Source organism: Leptodactylus fuscus, chromosome 9 (genome assembly GCF_031893055.1).
Source record: "Leptodactylus fuscus isolate aLepFus1 chromosome 9, aLepFus1.hap2, whole genome shotgun sequence".
NCBI lineage: Eukaryota > Metazoa > Chordata > Amphibia > Anura > Leptodactylidae > Leptodactylus > Leptodactylus fuscus.
Genome location: NC_134273.1, coordinates 89,984,349 through 89,998,501, shown reverse-complemented (window position 1 = coordinate 89,998,501; position 14,153 = coordinate 89,984,349). Strand labels below are relative to the sequence as shown.

Sequence of the window (14,153 nt, the reverse complement as noted above, 5' to 3'; positions counted from 1 at the left end):
TGTGCTCTGGTTGGATTGTCTGTGCTCTGGTTGGATTGTCTGCGCTCTGGTTGGATTGTCTGCGCTCTGGTTGGATTGTCTGCGCTCTGGTTGGATTGTCTGTGCTCTGGTTGGATTGCTCTGTGCTCGGATGGCTCTGCACTCTGGTTGGATTGTCTGTGCTCTGGTTGGATTGTCTGTGCTCTGGTTGGATTGTCTGTGCTCTGGTTGGAATATCTGTGCTCTGGTTGGATTGCTCTGTGCTCGGATGGCTCTGCACGCTGGTTGGATGGCTCTGCACTCTCTGCCTGGTCTGCTGCTGGGGTTGGATTGCTGCGGGTGGATTGCTCAGGTCTGGCCACCAGGGTGCTATATAGACTCCGCCAGTCTCATCTGCTCTGCACAAGCTGCAGAAGGGGACAGAGATCTGCAGGGAGCGGACAAAGAGGAGCAGGTACAGAAGGGGACAGGACAGGAGCGGAGGGGATGGGGGTTTATTCTGACTCCCTATTGTTGGCTCTCAGGGATTTGCCGCTGCCCCCCCCCCCCCCCCCCCCCCCGTCAGACTGTCTGCAGAGCTTGGGGAGGAATGGACGGGGTTAAATAGCCGATCTGTCACTGGTAACAGACAGGAGGAAGCTGCAGGGTACAATGTCACAAGTCAGAAAGTTGCAAAGAATCCACTGAAGGGTTAACGGCAGGGTCAGAGCTGCAGATCCTAATCCTGTGCAGCCGGCTGTGGCTCCTCTGCTGTAGAACTACAAGTCCCAGCATACCTGTCAGTAGCCACGGCTTGTATATATTCTCTCCTGGTAATAAGAGGTTAATGCGGAGTTGTTAGGTTGGGATTGGCAGACAGCGCCTCCCTGGTCAGCGCGGGGCCGGGCGGGCAGGGTGCAGGGACCTGGCACAGGGTAGAAATGTCGTCTTCTTCTTCTTCTTCAGATGGATTCAGCGGCTGAGAACCCGTCCACCACCCGATTCCGGGAATATCTGAGGATCCAGAGCGTCCAGCCAAAGCCTGACTATGGTAATGGCCCCCCAGCTCCGGGGACCCCGACTACCCCCCTAGTGGGGTGGCTTCATGATACAGTTATGGAGCTCTATGTAGAGAGGACTGCACTCGCCCATTAGAGGGTCCGCCAGACGTCTCTCCTGCCCAATATTAGCAGAATACGTGCAGTGTCCTCAGCGATCACCAGGGGTAAAAGGAGAGGCTGGACAACCCCTTTAAGTGAGGATCCAGCAATACATGTTGAGCCTGTGTGATGCCCCCTGCAGGTCACCCCATGAGCGGCTGTGTCTTACCTGTCACTATCTATATGACAATAACCTGTTACACTGTTCCAGCTTTATTCCTCTGCTGCGCAGGTGCCCGGGCGGCCGTAGGGTAACACTGAGGGCCAGTTCATTGAGCCCACAGGTATTGTCTTCCATGTGTTGCTTTCACCTGTTGGTGTCGGCCATGTTGGCATCATGTACCACACGTTGGTGGGTGTTTGTGGACTCGCCGTCCTTCCCCTTATCACCAGGCCTGTCTTGTCATCCAAGCACGACCTGAAAGCTGCTAAGGCTGGGTTCACATTGACCACTTATCAGATCAATATCTGCCCCATAATGGTGGGAGGTGGGCAGTGGTGCTGAGATAAGGGTGCAAAGCTGTATCTGAGCCTTGGTCCTTGTGGTCACAGAGGACAGCATGGAGGTAACTGGGTAAAAAGGGCACCGTGATGGGGTCTCCTGACATGCCCGAGTTCTCAGGGACTCCAATGCACCAGGTACAGACTGGGGGTATGAAGGGCGCCCTGCACTCCTGGGAGAGCCATGCCCCTTATTCTGCTGATCAAAGGGGTTCCTGGAGGTCAGACCCCGATGGTCATTGATGACCTATCCTAAAAAAAAGCACTTTAATATCTAAGGCCTGAGGGTCCCCCTTTGTGTTTTGTGCCTTGAGCCCTGAATCTTTGAGCTGCACCTCTGGGCTCCCTTATGGTCATTCTATCCACTTGTAGGAATCACTGGGACCGGGCGGTCACACGTGGTCAGTGTAGCCCAGCCTTGGACAGCGATCCTCTATCTGATCCTTCCACTGTTCAGGCCCCTTTGTGTCAGTGAATCACAATTGTCACATTGTTTTGTCACATTCTCAGCCAATCAGAATACAAGGAATAAGTGGATGACACAAAGTAACGCTATAGCCACTGTACAATGGCGCAGGAGGTCGGAACGTCTGATGTTTCCTTCATCACGACCTATCTGCTGCCTATAATACCCTGCACACATGTAAGAGCCTCAGTCACTCCGCGGGCCCCTGTAATCTGCCCTTCCTTGTGTTACAGATGGAATTGTTCAGTTCCTTTTCAAGATGGCGGATGAAATTGGACTGGAAAAGAAAAAAATGGAGGTAATAAGGCGGGTGGAGCGGGGAGTAATGGGTCCGGCTATGGGGTCTCCTCGCACGCCGCGGAGGAGCGGGGAGTAATGGGTCCGGCTATGGGGTCTCCTCGCACGCCGCGGAGGAGCGGGAGTAATGGGTCCGGCTATGGGGTCTCCTCACACACCGCGAGTGGAGCGGGGAGTAATGGGTCCGGCTATGGGGTCTCCTCACACGCTGCGGGTGGAGCGGGGAGTAATGGGTCCGGCTATGGGGTCTCCTCACACGCCGCGGGTGGAGCGGGGAGTAATGGGTCCAGCTATGGGGTCTGCTCACACGCCGCGGGTGGAGTGGGGAGTAATGGGTCCGGCTATGGGGTCTCCTCACACGCCTACATTTTGTTATGACCCTTGACTTCCCCCTTCCCTGGTCCTTGTGGTGTTTTCTTCCCTTGCCCTGTAATGATGGCGGCATTGCTTGTCACCCAGCTTTGCTTGTAGCTATGACAGGTGTTGCAGCCTCCATTGTTAGATTTGCTTCTCCGGTCTATAATACTTTGCCTTCCTCTTCTAGTTTGCTCCCGGGCGCTGGATAGTCTTCCTCACCTGGAGAGGGACGCAGCCGCAGCTGAAGTCGGTCATTCTGAACTCCCATACAGACGTGGTCCCAGTGTTTGAGGTGCGGCAGCGGGGCATGAGTGGGGAGCGCTCGGAGGACTGGAGGCAATAACGTCTTGTTCCTTTGCAGGAGTTCTGGACTTATCCGCCATTCGCCGCCCATAAGGACAACGAGGGAAATATCTATGCGAGAGGAACGCAGGACATGAAATCTGTCACCATCCAGTAAGTTGCCAGTGCGGCGTCTTCTACTTTAATCCTTGAGCCGTTTGTTTTCTGGGTGTCAATCAATATGGCGGCTGTGAGTAGCCACCCAGCTTTCCTAAACATCTGAATGGTATACCTGTCGTATATGGGGCCGACCTCTACAGTCTTCTGACATGTCTCTGTGGTCCGCAGGTATCTAGAAGCTATCCGCCAACTGAAATCTGAGGGGCGGCAGTTCCCGCGCACCATTCACCTCACCATGGTCCCAGGTAAGAGGTCACTGGCCTTACTCTGATCCTGAGCTGCATAATGTCTCCAGTCCCATCCAGAGCTGCATTCTCAGTCCTTTGGAGTCCATGCAGCTTACAGTCTAGTTCTCGGCGTCCATCACGATGTTCTATGAGACCCCGATAACAAGTGACTGTTTTTTCTCCTGTGACAGATGAGGAAATTGGGGGTCACATGGGGATGGAGCTCTTGGTCGACCACCCTGAATTCCGCGCCCTGAATCCCGGGATCACACTTGATGAAGGTTTGTGCTATTTGCAGCTTTCTGATGTTCCCTCCAGTTTGTGGTTTGTTCTCGTCCTCCCCGTCTGGGGGTCTCATGTGCTGCCCCTTCTCTAACCCGGTTTTTGTTCTTTTCAGGTCTTGCGAACCCCACAGATGAATTCAGTGTTTTCTATGGCGAGAAATGCGTCTGGTGTAAGTTCTCACACGGTCCTTTACGTTAAAGGGGTTCTCCACATTGCAATTTAGCCCCCTCCCCATCGCGCAGTAAATATCGGTCCTTCACTCGTCCCCTCCTCTTAAGGTGTATAAAACATTGCACGTTTATTATTGTATATCAGAAAGCTGAGTGACAACTAATATGGCCGCCATCCCCTGGACACCATTTGCACCCAGGGCTGTAGATACCAATCTGAGGGTCTGATGTTGATCGGTGCGGAGACCTTTAAGCGCAGGGGTCTATATGTGAAGTTTACCCTTTGTGCCTCACTTAGGGATCACGGTGCACTGCAGGGGGGACCCCGGCCACGGCTCCCGCTTCATAGAGAATACGGCGGCTGCTAAGTTGGTGAGTTAATCCTCGAAGCTCTCACAATCGGAGGGTTGTCGGCGCTTTGTCCGGGTGTCAGTCTGACTATTCATATCCTTCCAGCACTCGGTGATAACAAGTTTCTTGGACTTCAGAGAAGAGGAGAAGAAAAGGTAAAACTGCTTTCCCCCCCTTAAACTGGAACAAGATGGCCGCCACCGGAATTAAAGGGGCGAAAATAATTCTAACACTTTCTGATAAACTTTCCCTGCTAAATCCTCCGTCCCCTTGTCTTGGCCCAAACTCCAGTTCCCTGGCATGTAATATAAAGGCTCTTCTATGGGCGTCCTGGGGCAGCCATATTGTCTGCTCTTCTTCCTCACTGACTTCACCCTCCAGCTGTGAGGGAGCTTAGTGCCCCATTGTCCTGTCCGCAGGGTGACATCAGGCAATCCAACCTCCAGCCTTTAGACTAATCCCCACCCCCCAAATGAAGGGGATTTTTCTGTAGAGATTTTTGGTGGGGTTGCGACGGTTTAATGGCCAACCTCTTTCTTCTTCTGGTGATGTCATTGGGCGCTGGAGCCCCAAATATCTCAATGGGAGGTGTCCTAGTCCTTAGGTGATGGTTGGAGCGATCTTGGCACTCCGGCTCAGTCTCACGTTCCCTGCATGGGCAAAGAGCTGCCAGTTATAGAAACCTTCATGGACACCTTGCGAGGTCTCATCTGGACCGGTACCAATCTTCATTCTCTATTCCTTGTCTCAGACTTGAGTCCAACCCCGGCCTGACACTCGGAGACGTCACCACCATAAACCTAACGAAAGTGAGCGGTGGTGTCTCCTGCAACGTGATCCCAACTGAGATGTCTGCAACCTTCGACCTCAGGATGCCCCCCACCATTGACCTGAAGGTACAGCCCGCTCCACATCTCCAGCCCTCTCCACCGACTCTTCTCTGATTTCTACCAACCTCGCCTCCTTTTTCTCTACAGGAATTTGAGACGCGGCTAGAGAATTGGTGCCGGGCGGCCGGAGAGCAGGTCACCTTTGAGTTTCACCAGGTAAGAGGCTGCAGATGGAGGAGGTGACCGGACTGTGGTGAAGTCCTCGGCTTATGTATGTTCATGTCTTCTAGAAATGTATGAATCAGAGGATCACCACCCCAGAAGACTCCAACCCCTGGTGGAAAGCGTTCAGTGACCCCTGCAAGGAACTGTGAGTGGATAATAGAGACGAGCCCTGGGGCCGACACATTGTGGCAAGTCCAGGCCTTAGTGGCTCCTAAAGTCTCAACAAAGTTTGTGCACCCGAAGGTGTGAGAAGTAAGAAAACAGGGCGCTTGTCTTTGTTCTTTCAGGGGTTTAAAGCTAAAGCCGGAAATCTTTCCCGCTGCGACCGACAGTCGCTATATAAGAACGGTGAGTAATTGTAATACCAGGAAGTGGCGCCGCTGATCTCTAGTATACGGCTAGGCTGTATTCTCAGTGATGTCACCGCTCTCTAGTATATGGATAGGCTGTATTCTCAGTGATGTCACCGCTCTCTAGTATACGGATAGGCTGTATTCTCAGTGATGTCACCGCTCTCTAGTATATGGATAGGCTGTATTCTCAGTGATGTCACCGCTCTCTAGTATACGGATAGGCTGTATTCTCAGTGATGTCACTGCTCTCTAGTATACGGATAGGCTGTATTCTCAGTGATGTCACTGCTCTCTAGTATACGGATAGGCTGTATTCTCAGTGATGTCACCGCTCTCTAGTATATGGATAGGCTGTATTCTCAGTGATGTCACCGCTCTCTAGTATACGGCTAGGCTGTATTCTCAGTGATGTCACTGCTCTCTAGTATACGGATAGGCTGTATTCTCAGTGATGTCACTGCTCTCTAGTATACGGATAGGCTGTATTCTCAGTGATGTCACCGCTCTCTAGTATACGGCTAGGCTGTATTCTCAGTGATGTCACTGCTCTCTAGTATACGGATAGGCTGTATTCTCAGTGATGTCACCGCTGATCTCTAGTATACGGATAGGCTGTATTCTCAGTGATGTCACCGCTCTCTAGTATACGGATAGGCTGTATTCTCAGTGATGTCACCGCTCTCTAGTATACGGATAGGCTGTATTCTCAGTGATGTCACCGCTCTCTAGTATACGGATAGGCTGTATTCTCAGTGATGTCACCGCTCTCTAGTATATAGATAGGCTGTATTCTCAGTGATGTCACCGCTCTCTAGTATGCGGATAGGCTGTATTCTCAGTGATGTCACCGCTCTCTAGTATGCGGATAGGCTGTATTCTCAGTGATGTCACCGCTCTCTAGTATATACATAGGCTGTATTCTCAGTGATGTCACCGCTCTCTAGTATACGGATAGGCTGTATTCTCAGTGATGTCACCGCTCTCTAGTATATACATAGGCTGTATTCTCAGTGATGTCACCGCTCTCTAGTATACGGATAGGCTGTATTCTCAGTGATGTCACTGCTCTCTAGTATACGGATAGGCTGTATTCTCAGTGATGTCACTGCTCTCTAGTATACGGATAGGCTGTATTCTCAGTGATGTCACCGCTCTCTAGTATATGGATAGGCTGTATTCTCAGTGATGTCACCGCTCTCTAGTATACGGATAGGCTGTATTCTCAGTGATGTTACCGCTCTCTAGTATACGGATAGGCTGTATTCTCAGTGATGTCACCGCTCTCTAGTATACGGATAGGCTGTATTCTCAGTGATGTCACTGCTCTCTAGTATACGGATAGGCTGTATTCTCAGTGATGTCACCGCTCTCTAGTATACGGATAGGCTGTATTCTCAGTGATGTCACCGCTCTCTAGTATATGGATAGGCTGTATTCTCAGTGATGTCACTGCTCTCTAGTATACGGATAGGCTGTATTCTCAGTGATGTCACCGCTGATCTCTAGTATACGGATAGGCTGTATTCTCAGTGATGTCACCGCTCTCTAGTATATGGATAGGCTGTATTCTCAGTGATGTCACCGCTCTCTAGTATATGGATAGGCTGTATTCTCAGTGATGTCACTGCTCTCTAGTATACGGATAGGCTGTATTCTCAGTGATGTCACCGCTGATCTCTAGTATACGGCTAGGCTGTATTCTCAGTGATGTCACCGCTCTCTAGTATATGGATAGGCTGTATTCTCAGTGATGTCACCGCTGATCTCTAGTATACGGATAGGCTGTATTCTCAGTGATGTCACCGCTCTCTAGTATACGGATAGGCTGTATTCTCAGTGATGTCACCGCTCTCTAGTATGCGGATAGGCTGTATTCTCAGTGATGTCACCGCTCTCTAGTATATACATAGGCTGTATTCTCAGTGATGTCACCGCTCTCTAGTATACGGATAGGCTGTATTCTCAGTGATGTCACTGCTCTCTAGTATACGGATAGGCTGTATTCTCAGTGATGTCACTGCTCTCTAGTATGCGGATAGGCTGTATTCTCAGTGATGTCACCGCTCTCTAGTATATACATAGGCTGTATTCTCAGTGATGTCACCGCTCTCTAGTATACGGATAGGCTGTATTCTCAGTGATGTCACCGCTCTCTAGTATACGGATAGGCTGTATTCTCAGTGATGTCACCGCTCTCTAGTATACGGATAGGCTGTATTCTCAGTGATGTCACCGCTCTCTAGTATACGGATAGGCTGTATTCTCAGTGATGTCACCGCTCTCTAGTATACGGATAGGCTGTATTCTCAGTGATGTCACCGCTCTCTAGTATACGGATAGGCTGTATTCTCAGTGATGTCACCGCTCTCTAGTATACGGATAGGCTGTATTCTCAGTGATGTCACCGCTCTCTAGTATATACATAGACTGTATTCTCAGTGATGTCACTGCTCTCTAGTATACGGATAGGCTGTATTCTCAGTGATGTCACCGCTCTCTAGTATGCGGATAGGCTGTATTCTCAGTGATGTCACCGCTCTCTAGTATACGGATAGGCTGTATTCTCAGTGATGTCACTGCTCTCTAGTATACGGATAGGCTGTATTCTCAGTGATGTCACTGCTCTCTAGTATACGGATAGGCTGTATTCTCAGTGATGTCACCGCTCTCTAGTATATACATAGGCTGTATTCTCAGTGATGTCACCGCTCTCTAGTATACGGATAGGCTGTATTCTCAGTGATGTCACTGCTCTCTAGTATACGGATAGGCTGTATTCTCAGTGATGTCACCGCTCTCTAGTATACGGATAGGCTGTATTCTCAGTGATGTCACTGCTCTCTAGTATACGGATAGGCTGTATTCTCAGTGATGTCACTGCTCTCTAGTATACGGATAGGCTGTATTCTCAGTGATGTCACCGCTCTCTAGTATATGGATAGGCTGTATTCTCAGTGATGTCACCGCTCTCTAGTATACGGATAGGCTGTATTCTCAGTGATGTTACCGCTCTCTAGTATACGGATAGGCTGTATTCTCAGTGATGTCACCGCTCTCTAGTATACGGATAGGCTGTATTCTCAGTGATGTCACTGCTCTCTAGTATACGGATAGGCTGTATTCTCAGTGATGTCACCGCTCTCTAGTATACGGATAGGCTGTATTCTCAGTGATGTCACCGCTCTCTAGTATGCGGATAGGCTGTATTCTCAGTGATGTCACCGCTCTCTAGTATATAGATAGGCTGTATTCTCAGTGATGTCACCGCTCTCTAGTATATAGATAGGCTGTATTCTCAGTGATGTCACCGCTCTCTAGTATGCGGATAGGCTGTATTCTCAGTGATGTCACCGCTCTCTAGTATATACATAGGCTGTATTCTCAGTGATGTCACCGCTCTCTAGTATACGGATAGGCTGTATTCTCAGTGATGTCACCGCTCTCTAGTATACGGATAGGCTGTATTCTCAGTGATGTCACCGCTCTCTAGTATATACATAGACTGTATTCTCAGTGATGTCACTGCTCTCTAGTATACGGATAGGCTGTATTCTCAGTGATGTCACTGCTCTCTAGTATACGGATAGGCTGTATTCTCAGTGATGTCACCGCTCTCTAGTATACGGATAGGCTGTATTCTCAGTGATGTCACCGCTCTCTAGTATATACATAGACTGTATTCTCAGTGATGTCACTGCTCTCTAGTATACGGATAGGCTGTATTCTCAGTGATGTCACTGCTCTCTAGTATATACATAGGCTGTATTCTCAGTGATGTCACCGCTCTCTAGTATACGGATAGGCTGTATTCTCAGTGATGTCACTGCTCTCTAGTATACGGATAGGCTGTATTCTCAGTGATGTCACTGCTCTCTAGTATACGGATAGGCTGTATTCTCAGTGATGTCACCGCTCTCTAGTATATGGATAGGCTGTATTCTCAGTGATGTCACCGCTCTCTAGTATACGGATAGGCTGTATTCTCAGTGATGTTACCGCTCTCTAGTATACGGATAGGCTGTATTCTCAGTGATGTCACCGCTCTCTAGTATACGAATAGGCTGTATTCTCAGTGATGTCACCGCTCTCTAGTATACGGATAGGCTGTATTCTCAGTGATGTCACTGCTCTCTAGTATACGGATAGGCTGTATTCTCAGTGATGTCACCGCTCTCTAGTATACGGCTAGGCTGTATTCTCAGTGATGTCACTGCTCTCTAGTATACGAATAGGCTGTATTCTCAGTGATGTCACCGCTCTCTAGTATACGGATAGGCTGTATTCTCAGTGATGTCACTGCTCTCTAGTATACGGATAGGCTGTATTCTCAGTGATGTCACCGCTGATCTCTAGTATACGGATAGGCTGTATTCTCAGTGATGTCACCGCTCTCTAGTATGCGGATAGGCTGTATTCTCAGTGATGTCACTGCTCTCTAGTATATACATAGGCTGTATTCTCAGTGATGTCACCGCTCTCTAGTATACGGATAGGCTGTATTCTCAGTGATGTCACTGCTCTCTAGTATACGGATAGGCTGTATTCTCAGTGATGTCACTGCTCTCTAGTATACGGATAGGCTGTATTCTCAGTGATGTCACCGCTCTCTAGTATACGGATAGGCTGTATTCTCAGTGATGTCACCGCTCTCTAGTATATGGATAGGCTGTATTCTCAGTGATGTCACTGCTCTCTAGTATACGGATAGGCTGTATTCTCAGTGATGTCACTGCTCTCTAGTATACGGATAGGCTGTATTCTCAGTGATGTCACCGCTCTCTAGTATGCGGATAGGCTGTATTCTCAGTGATGTCACTGCTCTCTAGTATATACATAGGCTGTATTCTCAGTGATGTCACCGCTCTCTAGTATACGGATAGGTTATGATCACATGGTCACAGATGATGATCTGCTGCTTCTCCTCTTCGCAGGCTGGATTTGATGCGTTGGGCTTCTCCCCCATGAATAACACCCCCATCTTACTCCATGATCACAACGAGTATTTAAATGAAGCCATTTTTCTGCGTGGGATTCAGATCTACGCCCGGATCATCCGCTCGCTGGCCAGCGTCCCTCCATTACCCGGGGAACAATGACGTGTGTGGACCTCGTGTCCGGCGACTTCTCTTCTCAGGGATTGACCTCTGACACCTGATTGTGAACAATCCTCAGGGACTTACAGAATCTCCACAGAACTGACCATTCACCACCTCCGCTAGTCACTGACCGCTCTCCGGTTACTACTCAATCATAGGTGAACGTAACCAAATCACTCTGAGCGCCGAATCCGGAGAATCTGTAACCGAAATGCCAAAATCTAGAACAAATAAAAGTGAGTTCATCTTCTATCAGTGTAGTCCTGTGTTTATTGACAGGGGTGGACGGTGCAGGGCCCCATGTAAGGACGACACCTCTGGAGAGTGCAGGAGGGGATTGCTGGGAGATTTCAGCTCTGAAGCTGCAGAATATTAACGTGAAGCTTCAATTATAAAAGCCCTTCTTATAAATGAGTAGAGAAAGTGAAAATAAGAAACTGTAATAAATCTATTAAGGAAATCTGGTTCCTTCTCCACTTCTCAGGCTGCTCCTCCTTCTCTCCACTAATACTATTTATTTACATAGAGTCCTCCCTGCCTGAACTTACACAGAAGTCTATAGAGAGGAAGAGGAGGAGGCTGCTCACTGATTGCTTCATAAAGTGCAGGGGTAAACCCATATCTAGAAGATGCAGCAGAGATAAACAAGTTGCCAGGATCAGAATGTAACAGCTACAGCAAATAGTGTGCCATTATGGGAAGTCTCCTCCTCCTCAGGATCAGCACAGGATTAGCAGAATAGTGAGCACAGCTCTGGAGTATAATACAGGATAAGTAATGTAATGTATGTACACAGTGACTGCACCAGCAGAATAGTGAGCGCAGCTCTGGAGTATAATACAGGATAAGTAATGTAATGTATGTACACAGTGACTGCACCAGCAGAATAGTGAGCGCAGCTCTGGAGTATAATACAGGATAAGTAATGTAATGTATGTACACAGTGACTGCACCAGCAGAATAGTGAGCGCAGCTCTGGAGTATAATACAGGATAAGTAATGTAATGTATGTACACAGTGCCTGCACCAGCAGAATAGTGAGCGCAGCTCTGGAGTATAATACAGGATAAGTAATGTAATGTATGTACACAGTGACTGTACCAGCAGAATAGTGAGCGCAGCTCTGGGGTATAATACAGGATAAGTAATGTAATGTATGTACACAGTGACTGCACCAGCAGAATAGTGAGCGCAGCTCTGGAGTATAATACAGGATAAGTAATGTAATGTATGTACACAGTGACTGTACCAGCAGAATAGTGAGCGCAGCTCTGGAGTATAATACAGGATAAGTAATGTAATGTATGTACACAGTGACTGCACCAGCAGAATAGTGAGCGCAGCTCTGGGGTATAATACAGGATAAGTAATGTAATGTATGTACACAGTGACTGCACCAGCAGAATAGTGAGCGCAGCTCTGGAGTATAATACAGGATAAGTAATGTAATGTATGTACACAGTGACTGCACCAGCAGAATAGTGAGCGCAGCTCTGGAGTATAATACAGGATAAGTAATGTAATGTATGTACACAGTGACTGCACCAGCAGAATAGTGAGCGCAGCTCTGGGGTATAATACAGGATAAGTAATGTAATGTATGTACACAGTGACTGCACCAGCAGAATAGTGAGCGCAGCTCTGGAGTATAATACAGGATAAGTAATGTATGTACACAGTGGCTGCACCAGCAGAATAGTGAGCGCAGCTCTGGAGTATAATACAGGATAAGTAATGTAATGTATGTACACAGTGACTGCACCAGCAGAATAGTGAGCGCAGCTCTGGAGTATAATACAGGATAAGTAATGTAATGTATGTACACAGTGACTGCACCAGCAGAATAGTGAGCGCAGCTCTGGAGTATAATACAGGATAAGTAATGTAATGTATGTACACAGTGACTGCACCAGCAGAATAGTGAGCGCAGCTCTGGAGTATAATACAGGATAAGTAATGTAATGTATGTACACAGTGACTGCACCAGCAGAATAGTGAGCGCAGCTCTGGAGTATAATACAGGATAAGTAATGTAATGTATGTACACAGTGACTGCACCAGCAGAATAGTGAGCGCAGCTCTGGGGAATAATACAGGATAAGTAATGTAATGTATGTACACAGTGACTGCACCAGCAGAATAGTGAGCGCAGCTCTGGGGTATAATACAGGATAAGTAATGTAATGTATGTACACAGTGACTGCACCAGCAGAATAGTGAGCGCAGCTCTGGGGTATAATACAGGATAAGTAATGTAATGTATGTACACAGTGACTGCACCAGCAGAATAGTGAGCGCAGCTCTGGGGTATAATACAGGATAAGTAATGTAATGTATGTACACAGTGACTGTACCAGCAGAATAGTGAGCGCAGCTCTGCGGTATAATACAGGATAAGTAATGTAATGTATGTACACAGTGACTGCACCAGCAGAATAGTGAGCGCAGCTCTTGAGTATAATACAGGATAAGTAATGTAATGTATGTACACAGTGACTGCACCAGCAGAATAGTGAGCGCAGCTCTTGAGTATGATGATGAGAGATTTCCTTCAAACATTCGGTCTCTTGTATCTTACAGTATTTTACTGGCGTTTTCTTTTTCTTGACTATTAAGGACCTCCATGTTTGTCTTGGGTGACTTCAGGTCTTGTGTTCTCCTTGCTGGGTTACTTGGAGATTAGTAACGTGTCCTCAGGAGTCTGTGAAGGATTTCTTAGATGTTAATGTGTATCGTAGACATGTTGGCGCTGTTGCAGATCTTTGTGCTGACTCTCTTGTCTCTCTGTAACCGCTGTCAGTTAATATTTAATACTGATCCTCAGACACCCGATTATTCACATAATAATTACACTGACTCCTCCCATTTGGCAGCCATATTGGCTTTTTGCCACATCCAACAGCTAATCCAGCGGAGATTGATTATTGTGAGCTTTTCACCATTCAGGTCACTAAGAAAGCTGGGTTACAGGTTTGTGAAGACGATAACCTGGCGATTGTTTCTCAGGTTGACGCGTCTGTATTGCGGATTCCTCGCCACACTTAGGCCATTGCTGTAAGTTCAGTGTGCTGGAAACGCGTGGATGCTGCGGAATAAAACAACAACTCCCAGCAGGCGGATTCTGCGCTAAATAAGCAGCCATTTCTGACATTGTAGTCGGGGCCTCTCCACAGATTTGTGGCTCAGCTCTGACCCTTCTCCTCTGTGACACATCAACAACAAACACACAAAGCTATAGCAGGATCCAGCAGACGTAGGGTTAAAGTGCCCTTTATAAAAATGGCCGCAGCTCCCCCCCTGTTATCACGTGACGTACAGAGCGGCCGCTAGAGCACGTTTGAGGTGTCTGCAGAACAATCACCCGGCGGCCATTTTGTTGAAGCTGTTACTGATCCGAAACTCATATAAATGACGA

At 48.1% G+C, this 14,153-nt stretch overlaps 1 protein-coding gene across 1 annotated transcript; it reads left to right on the top strand.

Moving 5' to 3' along the window:
• Positions 1-343: 343 nt before the first annotated feature.
• On the top strand, positions 344-10,976 carry ACY1 (aminoacylase 1). Its single transcript, XM_075286378.1, has 15 exons — positions 344-433; positions 925-1,009; positions 2,319-2,383; positions 2,927-3,031; positions 3,101-3,195; positions 3,370-3,446; positions 3,620-3,709; positions 3,826-3,882; positions 4,182-4,255; positions 4,340-4,389; positions 4,986-5,130; positions 5,212-5,280; positions 5,355-5,434; positions 5,577-5,637; positions 10,574-10,976. Exons 2-15 carry the CDS (start codon positions 925-927, stop codon positions 10,736-10,738), a joined length of 1,218 nt encoding a protein of 405 aa, XP_075142479.1. The 5' UTR covers positions 344-433; the 3' UTR covers positions 10,739-10,976.
• The last annotated feature ends 3,177 nt before the right edge of the window (positions 10,977-14,153 follow it).

What these genes read in the sequence shown, in the direction of transcription:
- ACY1 (XM_075286378.1), top strand. Translation starts at nt 925, where the DNA reads ATGGATTCAGCGGCTGAGAACCCGTCCACCACCCGATTCCGGGAATAT. An exon ending in ACGTGGTCCCAGTGTTTGAG is followed by an intron (nt 3,032 to 3,100) that starts GTGCGGCAGCGG and finishes GTTCCTTTGCAG; the next exon opens with GAGTTCTGGACTTATCCGCC. An exon ending in CGGGATCACACTTGATGAAG is followed by an intron (nt 3,710 to 3,825) that starts GTTTGTGCTATT and finishes TGTTCTTTTCAG; the next exon opens with GTCTTGCGAACCCCACAGAT.